The 19,715-nt window shown below is 39.2% G+C and overlaps 1 protein-coding gene across 19 annotated transcripts in view; it reads left to right on the top strand.

Annotated features, from left to right (window-relative positions):
* Nucleotides 1–19,715, top strand: part of CRPPA (CDP-L-ribitol pyrophosphorylase A) — a 456,527-nt gene that overhangs the window by 213,057 nt on the left and 223,755 nt on the right. For 13 of the 19 annotated variants that reach the window (XR_009494184.1, XR_009494182.1, XR_009494181.1 and 10 more), the window contains exon 9: nucleotides 19,296–19,431. The exons of 1 other annotated variant lie outside the window; for it this stretch is intronic. Coding sequence is in view for 5 of the 18 variants with exons in the window: in XM_059885802.1 (XP_059741785.1) it covers nucleotides 19,296–19,431 (136 nt within the window). In the remaining 13 variants the exon portion in view is untranslated. The remainder of the gene's footprint in view (nucleotides 1–19,295; nucleotides 19,432–19,715) is intronic. 5 more of the 19 variants (XR_009494188.1, XM_015468481.3, XM_002686679.7 and 2 more) reach the window with 1 other exon arrangement.

Here is a 19,715-nt window from a genome sequence, read left to right as displayed (position 1 = left end):
TGACCCCATGAACTGTAGCCTGCCAGGCTCTTCTGTCCATGGAATTCTTCAGGCAAGAATACTGGACCCCTGTGGTCTTGGTTGCAACCACTCCACTCTGCTGTAGTGCAAAAGCAGCCATAGACATACATGCCATAGGTATTTGACAGAGAGGTCAAAGAACGGGTGTGGCTGTGTTTCTGTAAAGCTTCATTCACAGAAAACAGGCAGGAGGCTGGAGACCCATGGGCTATAGTTTCTTGAACTTTGGCTTATATTTTCAATCTGAAATGATCTATTTGCCACCATTACTTAGTACCTTTATGAAAAATAGCTGTTTGACCTTCTTTAATGGGGCTTTCCAGGTGGTGCTAGTGGTAAAGAATCCACCTGCTAATGCAGGAGATGTAAGAGATGTGGGTTTGATCCCCAGGTCAGGAAGATCCCCTGGAGGAGGGTACAGCAACCCATCCAGTTTTGTTGTCTGGCGAATCCTATGGACAGAGGAGCCTGGTGGGCTGTGGTTCCTGGGGTCACAATCAGATACAATTGAAGTGACTTAACATGCACCACTTTCTTTACTAGACATATACTCTCTGGGTCTGGTCACCAAGTCTCATGATGTAAAGTATTACTTATGTGCCAGTTCCTACGTTTTTGCATCTAATCTTCATTATTCCTTCACTTTGACATGTGCAAAATGTTAAGTGCATGATGTTTAAAAAGTATGAATTCATCTTCTTCCCTCCAAGAACTGCTCCTCCCAAAAGTGTCTCTTTTTTTTTGTTTTGACCTCATCATAGCTAACATTCAGTTCAGTTCAGTCACTTAGTCGTGTCCGACTCTTTGCGACCCCATGAATCGCAGCATGCCAGTCCTCCCTGTCCATCACCAACTCCCGGAGTTCACTGAGACTCACGCCCATCGAGTCAGTGATGCCATCCAGCCATCTCATCCTCTGTCGTCCCCTTCTCCTCCTGCCCCCAATCCCTCCCAGCATCACAGTCTTTTCCAATGAGTCAGCTCTTCGCATGAGGTGGCCAAAGTACTGGAGTTTCAGCTTTAGCATCATTCCTTCCAAAGAAATCCCAGGGCTGATCTCCTTCAGAATGGACTGGTTGGATCTCCTTGCAGTCCAAGGGACTCTCAAGAGTCTTCTCCAACACCACAGTTCAAAAGCATCAATTCTTTGGTGCTCATTGCAAACCTACAGACTCTCCTTGTCAGGAAGGAAATTTTTTTCCCTGTATCCTTATAGATTCTTTTGCCTGGTCTAATATTTGACACAGGCCGATTAACAGAAGGAAAAAAAATAATTTTTTATGAACAAGGGTCTCAAGAGTGATCAATGCAGGCTGTTGATATGCCCTTTTAGACAAAAAAATAATAGTAATACATTTATGAAGAACTGACTAGACAAAGAAACAGTCTTGAACACTAATGAGTGAAAACACTAAGCAGAGCCCGTGGGCCCTGAATCCCCCGTCTCTGGTTGTGAGAGTGTCTGTCTTCTTCCTGGTGCAGGGAAGGTAGGTTCCACCCGGGAAATTGATTTCCCGCTTTCAGGGGGACATAGAGGAGGGTCAGAGTGTCCTGTACCCATTGTTTCTCAAGTAACTTTAATTCATAACAATCAGTATGTCAAAGTGGTATATTTTGGGGTGACCTGCCCTGAATCCCATCATTATCTGAACCTTCCAGACGCTCCTCATCCCCTCTTGGACAAAACTCAGTCAGATCATACAGCCTTAGTCTGGTTGGCTCTAGCTTAATTTTGGCATCCTGATTCTTCTTCCTTCACTGAGCAGTTTGCCCTCAGGTAATCTGAGCTACTCTAGTTCTGTAGAGTACCATGTTACCTGACGCATCTTTGTTTACCCTGGTGAGGTTTTCTACCTGAGAGACCATTTTTCTAGTGCTTGCTTGACTCCTATTATCCATAAAGCACGAGTGACAATATTTCCTCTTGGAATTCTTCCTTTACACTCGTGTGCTCCCTTTTCAAGACAGCTTGTGTAGGCATTCCGAAATGTTTATTGACTTGAACTTGCCTTGACATTTTCACTTAAAAATATAGGCAAATGAAAACAGAATCAGTTATTCTTCCAAATTCAAAGTATTATGACGGACTTTTGTAGTGGTTTGCCCCAATGCATAGGGTGCCTTTACTTGTGAACTCCAAAAATAACTTCTTAAAAAAATCAGAAAATGCTGATCTAAGTGGCCTGCAGACAGTCTTAATAATAATTGTTGCTTAAGCAGTAATAAATTTTACCATGTAAGATGAAATTTTGACAAGACAGTAAAATGTATAAAGGTAATGTACTAAACTCAGTGAAATCACATACCTTCTTTGTTTAACTTCTTCAGTGATTTTTATTTTCTGTCAATTTTTCTCAGTTTTCTCCAACAGAAAAATATATCAATAAATAAATGAAGAGTTAAATGCTTCAGATAATACTAGCTAAACAAATCAGTCCTTCATATTATGATTGCTTTTAACTTTTGGTCCTTAGAATTTGTTACAGATGATATAGATGTTCGTTAAGTTAATTGTAGTTGTATATAATGCTTCAGATGATTGAAACATAATACAGCAGTGACAGAATTATATCCTTAGAAGAAAATCAGTCTTGTGAAATAATCTGAAAAAAATGTTCATTTTATGATTTTTTAAATGTTTTAAAGTTATACTAGGTTTTTATATTGACTGCTTAAAACATGAGGTTCTTATTCCATTACTTTGATCTTTTTAAATAAGGATATGAAAAAAATGGTACGCAAATATAAACTATTTACTGGTAATATAAAACTCATTTACTTTTTAATTCATTGAATCATTAGAATTTTGAAACTTCTTGTATAGTTAGTGTTTTAATGCAAAGTACTATTTTATTTTATTTACTACCACTTTTTAAATGCCATTATTTCCCAACCTACTAGCTTTGCTGCTATTTTATTAAGATTTACAAATAAGTTATTAGGCATTTGCTCTGAATTTCCATGATTGCTTAAAACTTAATTAGTTTCTATTCATCAGAATTATGGCTTGAATTTCATCGTGGCATTGATTTAAATTTATTCTAAAATGAAGTGATTCATTATTAAAAACTTGTTCTTTTTTCTTTTTATAAGTACAATTTATTAAAGTAATTTTCATTAATAGAATTCACGTAGTTCATAAGTAGTTGAAGTGAGATGAAAGTTTTTCTGAAATTTTGGGTTTTTTTTCCCTAATCCATAAGATAAACTCTCACTTTGATCTGTATCATATTGGCTAGTTTTATTGGTTATTAGATTTCCCTCATAGTGCTTTTGAAAAATGATGTTTTGAAGATGTTGGACTTCATTCACACAATTTACTTTTCTGTACACATATGTTGATAATTTTTGTAGTATCTATTGTGTGGATTCAAGGAACCTCTTTCTATCTACCAATTATTTCTAACTCAATTATTTGATAATTACCAGAACTTTAATTTTGACCAACCTTCCTTCTACTTTGGTGGCCATTAAGCAATGTGTTACTTTGATATATACTTGAGCTCCACAAATTAACTTTTTTCTTAGTCAAATAAACAAAGAATCTTTCCTCTTCTACCACATATCCCGACTCCCTTCTCAGGCCTTCCTGTGAACATGGACTCCGAAATGAGATAGAAGTGTTAAATGTGATGTCATGGAGCATTCCTGATGTTTTAAAGAGTATTGTACATGATATTAACCGTTGTCCTTTAGTTAATGTACCTGTCTTCAGAGACAGGTGAAAACTCACAGTTGAAAATATAAAAAAGTAATTGGAGTTCACCGGGACCAGGGGTTTATTAAATGGTTTCTAAGACAAATATGAAGCATATGTAGAACTGAATGTAGATGACATGAGGCAAAGAGGCAAAAACTAAACTCTAAGTGCCAGAAATCTCGCCCACCCACAAAGCCATGAAGTTACCCACATGTTAAATGTTTAAGCAGTTTACTATTTTATAGCAGTGAATTTGCTACCTTAAAAAAATAAAAGATGAAATTACATTTTATTTTGGGTGGGGGATAGGAAGACAGCCTTATCTTTGTTATGTGTACATGAAAAAGAACATTTAGAAATGGCATCCTCACTGGTTAATATTGTTCTTACTATAATTTAAATGTGGTAAGTAAGTGAATGGTTCAAGAAGAGACCAAAGAATATTTCCTTGGTGGAAGTTTAAGCACATTTGCAGAACTCAACCTAGATAAAATGTTCTGCTGTATTTCAGTGGATACAAGCCTGTCCAAACTGTAAGTTTGTTTTATGAAGGCAAAACATTTATATTTCTCCAGTTATCATGACCATTTTTCAGCCTTATACTGCAGTTGTAGAAATCTGCCCTATTTTTAAAATTAAAAGTGATTGCATTGCAGCAACTGAATGTTTTTCTAGACCTCAGAAGTAGCTGGTGTATTTTAGAATTCAAAATTAGTAGCAGAGTGTTATGTATATGCTTAAATTTTATGTTATTGGTGTTAGGAAGTGTATCTGCTGGAGATTATCTTCTGGTTTTCATGATGCCATCAGGTTTTCTCACGTGGTGAAAGAGAGTTTTGAGATGCATCCTATTTCTTTGTGCTCAAATTTTGTCAACCTGAAAATCACTGCTGATGGTGACTGCAGCCATGAAATTAAAAGTGCCTGATTCTTGGAAGAAAAGCTGTGCCAAAACTAGACTGAGTGTTAAAAAGCAGAGACGTCACTTTGCCAACAAAGGTCTGTAGAGTCAAAGCTATGGTTTTTTCAGTAGTCATGTATGGATGTGAGAGTTGGCCTGTAAAGAAGGCTGTACACCAAAGAATTGATGCTTTTAAACAGTGGTGCTAGAGGATTCTTGAGAGTTCCTTGGATAGCAAGGAGATCACACCAGTCAATCCTAAAGGAAATCAATCCTGAATATTCATTGGAAGGACTTAAGTTGAAGCTCCAATACTTTGGCCACCTGATGTGAACAGCTGACTTATTGGAAAAGACCCTGATGCTGGGAAAGATTTCTGACATTCAGAGAAGGAAGCAACAGAGAATGAGGTGGTTGGATGGCATCACCAGCTCCATGGACATGAGTTTCAGCAAACTCTAGGAGATGGTGAAGGACAGGGAGGCCTGGTTTGCTGCAGTCCATGGGGTCACAAAGAGTCAGACACAACTTAGCATCTGAACAACAACAAGGTCAATATCCTTATCTCATCCTTTAAAACTGACATGTTTAGCACATAGTAAGTATTCAGGAAAGGAGCTGTGTTTTTCTCCTATGTTTTACTACTTCATATCTTAAAGTTGCCCTGTAATTTAAGTACATGGTTTGTTGTTGTTCAGTCCTAAGTCATGTCCAGCTCAATGTGACCCCATGGACTGCAAAATGCCAGGCTTACCTGTCCTTCAGTATCTCCCGAAGTTTGCTCAGATGCATGTCCATTGAGTTGGTAATGCTATCTAACCATTTTATCCTCTGCTGCCTCTTCTCCCTTTGCCTTCAATCTTTCCCAGCATCAGGGTCTTTTCCAAAGAGTCTTTGCATTAGGTGGCCAAAGTATGGGAGCTTCAGCTTCAGCATTAGTCTTTCCAATGAATATTCAGGCTTGATTTCCTTTAGGATTCACTGGTTTGATCTCCTTGCAGTCCAAGGGACTCTCAAGAATCTTTCCAGCACCACAGTTCTTCGACACACTTCTTTATGGTCCATCTCTCATAGCCATGACTACTGGAAAAGCCATAGCTTTGAGTATATGGACCCTTGTTGGCAAAGTGATGTCTCTGTTTTCTAATAAACTGTCTACATTTGTCATAGTTTTCATTCCAAGGACAAACATCTTTTAATTTCGTGGCTGCAGTCACCATCCAGTGACTTTGGAGCCCAGGAAAATAAATCTGTTACTGCTTTTAGTTTTTCCCCATTTATTTGACATGAAGTGATGGAACTGGATACCATGATCTTAGTTTTTTGAATGTTGAGTTTTAAGACAGCTTTTTCACTCTCCTTTTTCATCCTCATCAAGACGCTCTTTAGTTCCTCTGCACTTTCTGCCATTAGAGTAGTAGTATTTGCATATCTGAGGTTATTGATATTTCTCCCGGGAATCTTGAATCCAGCTTGGGATTCATCCAGTCCAGTATTTCGCATGATGTACTCTGCAAATAAGTTAAATGCTTATTTAACTTATAAATAAGGTGACAGGGTGACAATATACAGTCTTGATGTATGTTTTCTCAGTTTTGAACCAGTCCATTGCCCCATGTCCAATTCTAACTCTTGCTTCTTGACCTGCTTACAGGTTTCTCAGGATGCAGGTAATGTGGTCTGGTATCCCCATCTTTTGAAGAATTTTCCACAGTTGGTTGTGATCCACACAGTCAAAGGCTTTAACATAGTCACTGAAACAGAAGTAGATGTTTTTCTGGAATTCCCTTGCTTTCTCTATGATCCAGTGAATGTTGGCAATTTGATTTCTGGTTCCTCTGCCTTTTCTAACTGAGCTCGTACATCTGAAAGTTCTCTGTTCATGTACTGTTGAAGCCTAACTTGAAGGATTTTGAGCATTACCTTGCTAGCATGGAAAATGAGAGCAATGGTAGTTTGAACAGTCTTTGGCATTGCCCCTTCTTTGGCATTGAAATGAAAAGTGACCTTTTCCAGTCCTGTGGCCATGACTGAGTTTTCCAAATTTGTTGGCATATTAACTGCAGCATTTTAATAGTATCATCTTTTAGGATTTTCAGTAGATCAGCTGAAATTCTATCACCTCCTCTTGCTTTGTTGGTAGTAATGCTTCCTAAGGCTCACTTGACTTCATACTCCAGGATGTCTGGCTCTAGGTGAGTGACGACACCATTGTGGTTATCTGGGTCATTACAACCTTTTTGTAGAATTCTTATGTGAATCTTGCCACCTCTTCTTAATCTCCTGATTCTGTTAGATCCTTGATATTTCTGTCCGTTATTATCTCCATCCTTGCATGAAATGTTGCCTTGATAGATCCACAGTTTTCTTGAAGAGATCTCTAGGCTTTTCCATTCTATTGTTTTCCTCTACTTTGCACTTTTCTTTGAAGAAGGCCTTCTTATTTCTCCTTCCTATTCTCTGGAACTCTGCATTCAGTTGGGTATGTCTTCCCCTTTCCCCCTTGCTTTTTGTTTCTCTTCTTTCATCAGCTATGTGTAATGCCTCCTCAGACAACCACTTTTACTTCTTGCATTTCTTTTTCTTTGGTATGGTTTTGGTCACTGACTCCTGTACAGTGTTCCAAACCTCTGTCCATAGTTCTTCAGGCACTCTGTCTACCAGATCTAATCCCTTGAATCTATTCATCACCTCCAGTGTATAATCATAAGGGATTTGGTTTAGGTCATACCTGAATGGCCTATGGTTTTCTACTTTCTTCAGTTTAAGCCTGAATTTTGCAATAAGGAGCTCATGATCTGAGCCACAATCAGATCCAGGTCTTGTTTTTGCTGACTGTATAGAACTTCTCCATCTTCTGCTGCAAAGAATATAATCAAATCTGATTTCAGTATTGACCATCTGGTGATGTCCATGTGTAGAATTGTCTCTTGTGTTGTTGAAAGAGGTGTTTGCTATGACCAGCATGTGCTCTTGACAAAACTTTCAGCCTTTGCCTTGCTTCATTTTTGTATTCCAAGGCCAAACATGCTTGTTATTCCAGGTATCTCTTGGCTTCCTACTTTTGCACCCCAGTCCCCTATCATGAAAGAATATCTTTGTTATTAGTTATAGCAGATCTTGGAGGTCTTCATAGAACTGTTCAACTTCAACTTCTGCATTAATGTTTGGGGCATAGACTTGGATTACTGTGATATTCAATGAGTTGCCTTGGAAACAAACTGGGATCATTCTTTCTCCTTTAGATTGTATCCAATTATTGCATTTTGGACTCTTGTTGACTATGAGGACTACTTCATCTCTTCTAAGGGATTCTTTCCCACAGTAGTAGATATAATGGTCATCTGAATTAAATTTGTCCATTCTCATCAGTTTTAGTTCACTGATTCCTAAGATGTGGATGTTGACTCTTGCCATCTCCTGCTTGACCATGTGCAGTTTACTTGATTCATGGACCTAACATACCAGGTTCCTTTGCAATAGGGTCCTTTACAGCATTGGATCACCACCAGACACCTACACAACTGAGCATTGTTTCCACTTTGGTCCAGTGGCTTCTTTCTGGAGAAATTAGTAATTACCTTCTGCTCTTCCCCATTAGCATTGTGAACACCGTCTGACTTTGGGGGGCTCGTCTTCCAGTGTCATGTCTTTTTGTCTTATAATATTGTATTGTTCATGGGGTTCTTGTGGCAAAAATATTCGAGTGGTTTGCCATTCCCTCCTCCAGTGAACCATGTTTTGTCACAACTCTTCACTAGGACTCATCTTGGGTCATGCTGCATCGCATGGCTTATCGCTTCATTGAGTTATGCAAACGCCTTTGCCAGGGCAAGGCTGAGATTCATGAAGGGAATAATCTCTATAAACATAAACCTCTACTAAAAAGAGTAAGGAGATGAGAAGGGTGAGCTCTTATGGCCTGAGATTATAGCAGAGGCAAACAGGGAGAAGAAACACTTCTTTCCTGATCTGACTCAGTGAATGGAAAGCCATGAACTCTTCTCCCAGAAGAGAAAGCCCTCCAACTTCCTTTTCCTTCAGTAAAAGCCTTCTCCTTTTCTTGTGTGGGAACTTGCATGTGGCTTACCATGGTTACAGACCCCAACTCACAGTTCTCTTCTGAGCCCAAGCAAAACAACCCATTGTTGTTTAGTCGCTAAGTTGTGTCTGAGTCTTCGGTGACCCCACGGACTGTAGTTCACCAGGCTCCTCTGTCTGTGGGATTTGCCAGGTTACCATCTTTATTTTAGGTTAACAGTGGGATCCATAGGCAATTTGTCGGTATATAGATAGTTTGCCCAGAGCTCACTTTTCATGCACTTTTTCCTTAATTTCATGGACTCTCTGGTGAACAGCTTAGGCCTACTGATTTAATTAAGTGTTAACATTTTTTGTTTTCAAGGAGCTAGGGTATGTTGAATCTTACAGACCAATGGCTGGGGTTGAAAGTCTTCTGTTCCTAGTTTAGAATCTCATGACTTGATAAGGACTTTTAAAAATCATTGTACATGTACCATAGCCTTCACTTCAACCTAGATGTTTTCTGCTACAACACCTGTTTCTGTAAGAAAAATTAGCTTTTATCTGATCAGTAAATAAGGAAGTTTGGTCCATTTAATGTGAAGTAGTATCAGCTCATGTGCAACTTCTCTTAGATAAAAGCAGCCACAAAAAGTAAAACGATAACCTTGAAAGGAAAAGGAAATACCCTCAACCTACCTTGTGCAGAAGCCTTTTGACATGAAAAAATTTTGGTCTGATAAGTTAGTTTCTGAGAGACATGCAGTCAGATATTCTTCCATGTTTATGGATTTGGATATTGTTTTCTCATTATTCAGTCATTTGTTTGCTTTGTGTATTAAAATCTATTGTCTTAGTAATAAAGTTATGATTATTATGTTTTGCTTTTTAGTATGTGCTGTTTTTCTTTATCTGTATTAATTTTTTTTTTAATCTTAAACCTTGTGATATTGTGTTATATTGATACAACCTTCATTTTTGGTAGCATTTGCATACCAGTTTTTCATACCTAGCACATACATGAATGTCTAATGAAAACTATCATAACCGTAAAATACATATTTTCAGGGTAGTTTTCATTAGACATTTATAATTTAACCAGCCTAGAGTTAGATTTTTCTTAAAAAAGCAATCTGATAAATCTTTCACTTAAGAAATAGTTAAAAGTATTACATTTATCTTTTATTTTTATGTTTGGGATTCTTTGTACAAGCTTATTTTTTTGGCTATTGATGTTGGCCAGTCATTTTGTTTGCTACTTGACTTTGCTCCTATACTTTGCTGCATTGATACAGATAATCCTTTAGTCACTCTGCAGGTTGGGAAACTATAAGATATAATTATATATAGCTTTAATTAAATAGTATTACTTTTTAATATACATAATTAGCTTTAAGTTAACCACATGTAAGGTCTCTACTTTCTGTCCAAAAAAAAAAAAAAAAGACTCAGCACACTTTATTTATTGAATGTTTTCATTACAATATAATATGTTCTTGTCTAGAGTTTTAGTTTTTATATCTTTTTCATTGCTGAAGTTATAATTTCCTTTTTAAAAAAAATTATTTATTTTTGGCCGTGCTGGGTGTTTGTTGCTGCTCCAGCTTTCTCTAGTTCAGGGCAGTGGGGCGACTCTCCATGTGCAGTGTGTGGGCTTCACATCGCAGTGGCCTCTCTCGTTGCTGAGCACAAGCTCCAGGGCATGAGAGCTTCCGTAGTTGCGGCACATGAGCTCAGCAGTTGAGGCTTCTGGTCCCTGAAGCTCGGGCTCAGTAGTTATGGCACACTGGCTGAGCTATTCTGCAGCATGTGGAATCTTACCGGAGCAGGGATCCAACCTGTGTCCCTTGCATTGGTGGGCAGATTCTTAACCACTGGACTACCAGGGAAGTCCTATCATTTACTTTTATAATTAATAATTAATATAATTAACTGGTATTTTATAAATTAATTTTAGACTGTCTTTTAGGACACTGTCTTAGGAAAATTAAAAATGAGCACTTGCTCCCAGCTCTGACTTCGCATCGAGGTTCCTCAGGTCCTGGCAGCATGGGTTTCCTCCTGGGCCAACTCTAATGGCGGTTTCCTGGTGCAGACGTCCAGTCCCAGTTGTACCATAGTCATCACTCCTTCTCTAATTAATGTGTTGCCAGCATTTCCACTCTTTCATTTCTGTGCATTTTATGTTTCTATGCAAGCTATAATTACGAAGTATGATGCTCTTGTCTTTTCTGTTCCTTGTGCTATTTTTACACAAGCTCTCTCCCTACCACCCAGTTTTCTTACATTAGTGTGAGATTTTTCTGAATTCAAAATTTGTCAGCAGACTTATATTACACAAGAAATGTGTGTCTGTGTGGCTGTCAATCTAGGCTGGCAGTAGGGTTGCCCAGGTTGTGTACTGCAAAATTTCTAAGGCATTCCATTCACCTGAGTGTGTTGGGCTTGGTGGCCTCTGGCATTTCATGGTATCTGACTAGTGTAGAAAATTGCACAGTTGAAAAGTTAAATAGTCCTGTGAGGCTTTTAACTTTGAATAGCAGTGTTGTTCGCTAGTCCAGCTGGTAGGGGGCTGTATAGTGATCTGGCCTTACGGGCTCCGGAGAGACTCTCACCCTCCTGGCTTCAGATCCATATCACGACTGCAGTTTCCAAAACTGCCTCAATCTGAGGGAATTAGCCTGCTTTTTGTAGCAAGCACACAGCGATTTTAGGCTCAGCTAGATACATAAAACTCATAAGACTAGAAGCCTTATAGTTCTAGTCAAACTATATAGGGCTAGTTTTATCAACTTTGTGAGAGACTGCAGGGCAGGGGGAAAGACAGGACAGAGGTGGGCATGGCCTCTGCCTTAGCTCCTGAGCTTATCATCTCTTGTTCGTTTAGGGGCAGCTTTTCTTTACCCACTTCTCCCTCTACCTTGGCTTCTCCAGAGTGAGGGAAGGTGATTCCAGAGGTGGTATGGGAGCCATCCTTTTAGAAGACTTAAGCTCTTGAGAGTCGCTTGGACAGCAAGGAGATCAAACCAGTCAGTCCAAAAGAAAATCAGCCCTGAACGTTCATCGGAAGGATTGATGCTGAAGCTCCAATACTTTAGCTGCCTGATGTGAAAATACTCTGATGTTGGGAAGGATTGAGGGCAGGAGAAGTGGGTGACAGAAGATGAGATGGTTGGATGGCATCACCGATTCAATGGACATGAACTTGGGCAAACTCCAGGAGATGGTGATGGACAGGGAGGCCTGGTGTGCTGCGGTCCATGGGGTCACAAAGAGTTGAACATGACTTGGCAACTGAACAATGGCAAAAACAACAAAGCTACAAACAGGGACTGACATCTTTTGCAGTTGCTGATAGTCATTAGCTTCCAGGTCCTGGCTAGGGGATGCCTGGCTGCAAATTACTTGGAAGGAGAATCTAGTGTTGTTAGTTCATTCACAGTTCTTCCAGCCTGTGTGTGGTTCATTAGTCAGGAGTTCCCATAAGTGATGTTGCCTGGGAAAACACCTGAAGTTTTACTTTGATAAGTTTTAAAGAAAGCAGAGCTTAGGGGAAGGTGAGCCCAGGCTTTCAGGCTTGCATTGTCTTTTCTTCAGTTATTCAGCAGATAGAAAAACTTGAAACTTTTTCTTTCTGCTTTTCTTCTTCCAAACATTTTTGAAAATTTTATTTTTAATTGGAGGATAATTGCTTTACAATGTTGTGTTGGTTTCTGCTCTACAACAACATGAATCAGCTATAGATGTACACATGTCCCCTCCCTCTTGAGCCTCCCTCCTGCCTCCCCCATCCCACACCTCTCGGTCGTCACAGTGCGCCAGGCTGGGATCCCTGCATTCCCTAGTGGGAAGCTGTGAGCAGCAGCTTCCTGCTAGCTCTCTGCATTACACATGGTACTGTATCTATGTCAGTGCTGCTCTCTCAGCTCACCCCACCCTGTCCTTACCCCACTGTGTCCAAAAGTCTCTTCTCTACATCTGCATCTCTATTCGTGCCATGCAGATAGGTTCATCTATATCATTTTTCTAAATTCCATATATATATATGCATTATACAATAATTATTTTTCTCTTTCTGACTTACTTCACTCTGTATGACAGACTCTAGGATCATCTACCTCACTACAACAGACTCAATTTTGTTCCTTTTTATAGCAGAGTAATATTCCATTGTGTATATGTACCAAACATTTAAAATTTTATTTTATTTTGCTTTTATTCTTTGTCTGTTCTTTTAGTTTCTTAATGAATCGAACATTTTTAAGGAAAAAGTCTTTATTGTAACCTTAGATTTCAAAAGGAAGCAGCTAAACATTTTCAGCTGACTATACATAATGCTTCTCTGTTGGCTTAGTGGTAAAGAATGTCGCTTGTAAATGCAGGAGATGCCGGTTTGATCCCTGAGTCAGGAAGATCCCCTGGAGAAGGAAATGGCAACCCACTCCAGTATTCTCGCCTGGGAAACTCCATGGACAGGCAAGACTGGCAGCCTGCAGTCCATAGGGTCTCCTCCAGAGAGTCAGACATGCCTTAGTGACTAAAGAACAACAATAAATAGGTAATGAAAGGTTCCAAGAAAGTTATTAACTGTTTATTAAATTAATATGCATTATGCATTATCTCATAATTTAAAAATGGAATAAAGGTAATTTTCCCTGGAAGAGCAAAATGAAATATAATGGGTGAAAAAACTCACTCCTTTGTTTTATAGAAAGAACATAATAAGGTGTTTTGTTGTCTGATTTTTCAAAGAGCACATTTCCATATGAGTGAACAGAGAGGAAAGGATTACTACATGATTGGTATAAGGGATTAGTATTAGTATACAAGGTGAAGTCTATTTTAAAATGCTTCTAGTTAATAAACACATAATTGAACAAGTAATTCTTGAGTTTTAAAAATTTGATGTTGCAAAGGAATACATATATTTCTTTATGCTAATTGTATATGTGCATTTTTATTTTAAATATCTTAGTTTGAAGCTATTGTGGTTTTAGTTTTTATGTCCCATGAAAGATAGTACTGTATCACCTCAATACTTTGATGAAAAGAGCACAAATCACCCGAGACCTTAAATTTAAATGAAAAATAATGCTTAAACTAATTACTTAAACAATTTCAAGAAAAAACACTAACACAGCTAAAAGAATTCTATATAAAATTCTTCTGGATTTACTTTAAGAAGTAGATGATTATTTGTTAAATTCCAATTATTACTTTGAAAGGGATTCTTCTAAAACCTTTATGTACTTGGATAAGTCCCTTGAATTTTATTAATAGTGGTAATTTCTTATGGATTCATTTATTTCTGTCTTGTCTAGTTTCAAATTACAAATTATGAAGAAAGTTGAATGACTTGATGTAACTATATAGTCTTTATGCATTGACTGGCACAAATGGAAATAGCATTTTATATTTGTTAGTGAGTGTTTACTACTTCTGTGTTTATAAAGAATGATTCATTTTATTAAGTATTTATCACTGGAAACAATTAACTAGAAGTTAATATAAATTGATAAAAATAATTGCAATATTTTAATTGTATTTTTTATTTAAATAAATTTATTGATCTTTTATTGAAGGATAATTACTTTACAGAATTTTGTTGCTTTCTGTCAAATCAGCCATAGGTATACATATATCCCCTCCCTTTTGAACTTCACTCCTATCTCCCTCCCCATCCCACCCCTCTAGGTTGATACAGAACCCCTGTTTGAGTTTCCTGAGCCATACAGCAAATTCCCATTGGCTATCTATTTTACATATGGTAATGTAAGTTTCCACATTACTCTCTCCATACATCTCATCCTCTCCTCCCTTCTCCCCATGGCCATAAGTCTATTCTGTATGTCTGTTTCTCCACTGCAACCCTGTAAGTAAATTCTTCAGTACCATTTTTCTAGATTCTGTATATATGCTTTAGAACAATATTTATCTTTCTCTTTCTGACTTACTTCACTCTGTATAATAGGTTCTAGGTTCATCCACCTCATTAGAACTGACTCAAAGACATTCCTTTTTATGGCTGAGTAATATTCCATCACTATGAACAAAGCTAGTGGAGGTGATAGAATTCCAGTTGAGTTATTCCAAATCCTGAAAGATGATGCTGTGAAAGTGCTGCACTCAATATGCCAGCAAATTTGGAAAACTCAGCAGTGGCCACAGGACTGGAAAAGGTCAGTTTTCATTCCAATCCCAAAGAAAGGCAATGCCAAAGAATGTTCAAACAACTGCACAATTGCACTCATCTCACACACTAGTAAAGTAATGCTCAAAATTCTCCAAGCCAGGCTTCAGCAATATGTGAACTGTGAACTTCCTGATGTTCAAGCTGGTTTTAAAAAAGGCAGAGGAACCAGAGATCTAATTGCCAACATCCGCTGGATCATGGAAAAAGCAAGAGAGTTCCAGAAAAACATCTATTTCTGCTTTATTGACTATGCCAAAGCCTTTGACTGTGTGGATCACAATCAACTGTGGAAAATTCTGAAAGATGGGAATACCAGACCACTTGACCTGCCTCTTGAGAAATTTGTATGCAGGTCAGGAAGCAACAGTTAGAACTGGACATGGAACAACAGACTGGTTCCAAATAGGAAAAGGAGTACGTCAAGGCTGTATATTGTCACCCTGTTTTTTTAACTTATATGCAGAATACATCATGAGAAACGCTGGACTGGAAGAAGCACAAGCTGGAATCAAGATTGCCAGGAGAAATCTCAATAACCTCAGATATGCAGATGACACCACCCTTATGGCAGAAAGTGAAGAGGAACTCAAAAGCCTCTTGATGAAAGTGAAAGAGGAGAGTGAAAAAGTGGGCTTAAAGCTCAACATTCAGAAAATGAAGATCATGGCATCTGGTCCCACCACTTCATGGGAAATAGATGGGGAAACAGTGGAAACAGTGTCAGACTTTATTTTTCTGGGCTCCAAAATCACTGCAGATGGTGACTGCAGCCATGAAATTAAAAGACGCTTACTCCTTGGAAGGAAAGTTATGACCAACCTAGATAGCATATTCAAAAGCAGAGACATTAGTTTGCCAACAAAGGTCCGTCTAGTCAAGGCTCTGGTTTTTCCTGTGGTCATGTATGGATGTGAGAGTTGGACTGTGAAGAAGGTTGAGCGCTGAAGAATTGATGGTTTTGAAGTGTGGTGTTGGAGAAGACTCTTGAGAGTCCCTTGGACTGCAAGGAAGTCCAATCAGTCCATTCTGAAGGAGATCAGCCCTGGGATTTCTTTGGAAGGAATGATGCTAAAGCTGAAACTCCAGTACTTTGGCCACCTCATGCGAAGAGTTGACTCATTGGAAAAGACTCTGATGGTGGGAGGGATTGGGGGCAGGAGGAGAAGGGGATGACAGAGGATGAGATGGCTGGATGGCATCACTGACTCGATGGATGTGAGTCTGAGTGAACTCCGGGAGTTGGTGATGGACAGGGAGGCCTGGCGTGCTGGGATTCATGGGGTCGCAACGAGTCAGACACAACTGAGCGACTGATCTGATATGATCTGAATATTCCATTGTGTATATGTACCACAACTTCTTTGTCCATTCATCTGTCAATAGACATCTAGGTTGCTTCCATATTCTAGCTCTTGTAAACAGTGCTGCAATGAACAATGGGATACATGTGTATTTTTGAATTTTGGTTTCCTCAGGGTGTATGCCTAGGAGTGGGTTTGCTGGGTCATATGGTGGTTTTATTCCTGGGTTTTTAAGGAATCTCCATATCACCTTCCATAGTTGCTATATCAATTTTCATTCCCGCAAACAGTGCAAGAGTGTTCCTTTTCTTCACACCCTCTCCAGCATTTATTGTTTGTAGACTTTTTGATTATGGCCATTCTGACCAATGTTAGGTGATATCTCATTGTGGTTTTGATTTGCATTTCTCTAATACTGAGGAGTGTTGAACATCTTTTCATGTGTTTGTTAGCCATCTGTATGTGTTCTTTGGAGAAATGTCTGTTTAGGTCTTTTTCCCACTTTTTGATTGGGTTGTTTGTTTTTCTGGTATTGAGTTGTATGAGCTGCTTGTATATTTTGGAAATTAATCCTTTGTCAATTGTTTTATTTCCCGTTAATTTCTCCCATTCTGAGGGTTGTCTTTTCACAGAAAGGAAAAAGAAAGAAAAAAAGAAAAAAAAAAAACTCCACAGAACTGTAGAAGCCCAATGTAGTGGCAGAAATTTATAACAACAATAAAAAGTAACTGAATATACACATTTACATATATACCCATAAGCAAAATCAGAACAGTCCAACAAAAATAAAGTACAGTAGATTGACCTGGCAAACAAAGGTTACCGAAAATTGTATCTACCAGTTAAGAACACAACTAAAGCACAAACTGGAAAACAGAACTAAGGCAAGTTGCCAATTGGGAAATAAAGCAGTGAAAATAAAACTAACAAATATGTTGAGAGGAAAGGAAAGAAAGAAAAGAAAGAAAGACTAGATATGCAAAGTTATATAGAAGTAGATAAAGAAGATTTATACACATTAAAGCTTAATTGCAAGGGGAAAAGAACAGTAAGAAAAGCAAACAAAGAATAAATGTAGAAAAAATGATAGGTTTAAAAAATTTTTTAAAAGAAAAAAAAAAAGGAAAACTCCACAGAACTGCAAAAGCCCAATGTAGAGGCAGAGATTTATAACAACAATAAAAAAATGTGACTCAGGGGAAAAAAATAAAGCTCAAAAGCTTAATTAGATTTCATAGTGCCAATAAAATCGACAACTACAACAGATGGTAGGGAGAAAGGAAAGAAAAAGAAAAATCTGAAAGAATCTACAGAACAAATCAAAACATAAAAATAATAAATGTTTTTCTTGAGTCTCTGCTGACAGAGTCCTTTCCCTCTCTGGGAGCACAGTCCACCTCACCTCCCTAGGATGCCCTCCAACTGTTGCTGATCTCTGGACCTGCTGTGGGAGCGTCTCAGATTCTAATCTGCTCCTACTCCTGTCTGTTCTTGCCTCCAATGTCCACAGCTATCAGAACTAGTGCGTTTTCTTTTGTGGGAGCTCTCAATATCCTTTTATATATTCCATAGACACAGAATCTGCCTAGTTGATCGTGTGATTTAATCTGTAGCTCATATAGCTGGTGGGAAGGTTTTGGATCTTCTTCCTTAGCCACCCTGCCCCTGAGTTTTAATTGTGGTTTTATTTTCACCTCTGTGTATGGGTCATCCACTGGAGTTTGCTCCTGAGGCTGCCCTGGAGGACTTGGGTTTGCCCTTGTGAGGACCAGATGTGGAGGTGGTGCAGCTGCTTGGGTCGAGGGATTCTGGCAGCACCAGGTACTCAGGGGAGTTGGCGGCCAGGGCAGCAGGAAATATAGTGCTCTAGAAAGATATGGCAACCAGTATTGCCCAGTATGCTCCAGTATTTTTGCCTGGAGAACCACCCCTGACAGAGAAGCCTGGCAGGCCACAGTCCCCAGGGTCACAAAGAGTTGGACATGACCGAAGCGACCCTGTGTGCATAGACGCAAGATTTTCTTTTTTGCCTGTGGCAGCTCTGCCCCAGTGAGAGTTGAGCATGAAGGTGTGGCAGCTGCTTGGCTTGCAGGGACCCTGCGGCACAAAGTGTGCAGGGACATAGGCTGCCTCTGCCCCAGGAGTATGGCCCTATCAGAGTCTTTTTTCGAGCCTCTTGTAGCTGGCAATCAGAAGGCCTCTTTGGCCAGTGTTTCTCTGTAGCTCTGCCCATTCAGGCCCTTAGAGGGCTCCCTTGCCTGGGGTCCTTCTTTGTTGTTTAGCATGTCAGTCACATAGAGGGGCCCCCCTGCGTGGGGTCCTAGTCTGTAGATCAGCATATCAGTCACTTAAAGCAGCACCCTGGGTGGGGTCCTGCCTTGTAGTTCAATGCATCAGGTGTTTGATGTGCCAGCCTCTCTATTGAACAATAGCTGCCGATGCTGGCGTGTGGGGAGAGAGAGGGTATGGTGATGGCTCCACCTGCTTTGCATGACTCAACAGTACTGCCTTGCTTCCATGACTGCCCAGCTTTCCTCCATAGGCATTTCCCACCACAGTTTCCTGCCTCACATCCCCTTGATCCATCTCTCCAAAGTCAACAGCAGTCCTTGCCCTGGGATTGCTCCACAATCCCTAAACTCCAGCTCCTAGCTGCTGCACCTTCCAGGGGACCTGTGTCCCTGTCCAGGGTATGTATGGCTGCAGCAAGGACTATCTGATTCTCATTCCATTTAGGCTGCCATGGATCAGCTTCTTCACTCCCAGCCTTAAACGTTTGTCCTCTGACTCAGACAATTGCCCCAGTGTGGGGATGGGACCCCTGCTTCAGTTCCCCCACCTGCTGAGGGCAGGTCCAGTCCTACAAACACTCTTGTTTTTCCCCCTAGTTCCTTCATCCTACCGAGTTTTGCATGGCTCTATATATTCTTTTCCACTGGTATTGTCCTCCTGTCTGCTCTCAGCTGATGTTCTGCTGATGCAATTCTGAGTCTGAAGGTGTATTCCTGATGTATTCGTGGAGAGAGATGTACTCCACGTCCACCTACTCCTCTGCCATCTTGTTCTCTCTGTATGTGTTTTGAGCTTCTTTAATATCATGTTAATCAAGGAAAAGTGAATGGTATTCTAATTGTTACCTTTTATATTATTTTTCAGGTGCATTTTCTTGATTATGAATCAGTACCATTAGGTCAGAAAATGGAAAAGGTAATGCAGATTAGAGAGTTTGCCAAGGAAGCGAAAAAAAGAAATATTTTATTATCTGGCCTTCTCATATATTTCCCACAGGTAGGTAAAAATATTGATAAGATTGTATGTTCTGTAGACTACAGTTTTTTTTTTTTTTGGTGGGAACCTGATTTTTTTTAAAGCAAAGAAATATTAATGAAATTTTGGGCTGGAAAATTATTATCTATTCATATTCTGAAGCAGGTAGAAACTCTTGACTCTAAGGAAAAATTAAAAATCAAAATGAGTGTTTTGATTGGGGGGAAAAAATGAAAATTGGCAAATATCTCATACGGAGTAGCCCACATAGAATTGCCAGATATGGAAACAAAAAAATACAATCCCCAG

This window comes from Bos taurus, chromosome 4, assembly GCF_002263795.3.
Source record: "Bos taurus isolate L1 Dominette 01449 registration number 42190680 breed Hereford chromosome 4, ARS-UCD2.0, whole genome shotgun sequence".
Lineage (NCBI taxonomy): Eukaryota > Metazoa > Chordata > Mammalia > Artiodactyla > Bovidae > Bos > Bos taurus.
The sequence above is the reverse complement of the archived record's forward strand: the minus strand, read 5'-3'. Positions and strand labels throughout refer to the sequence as shown.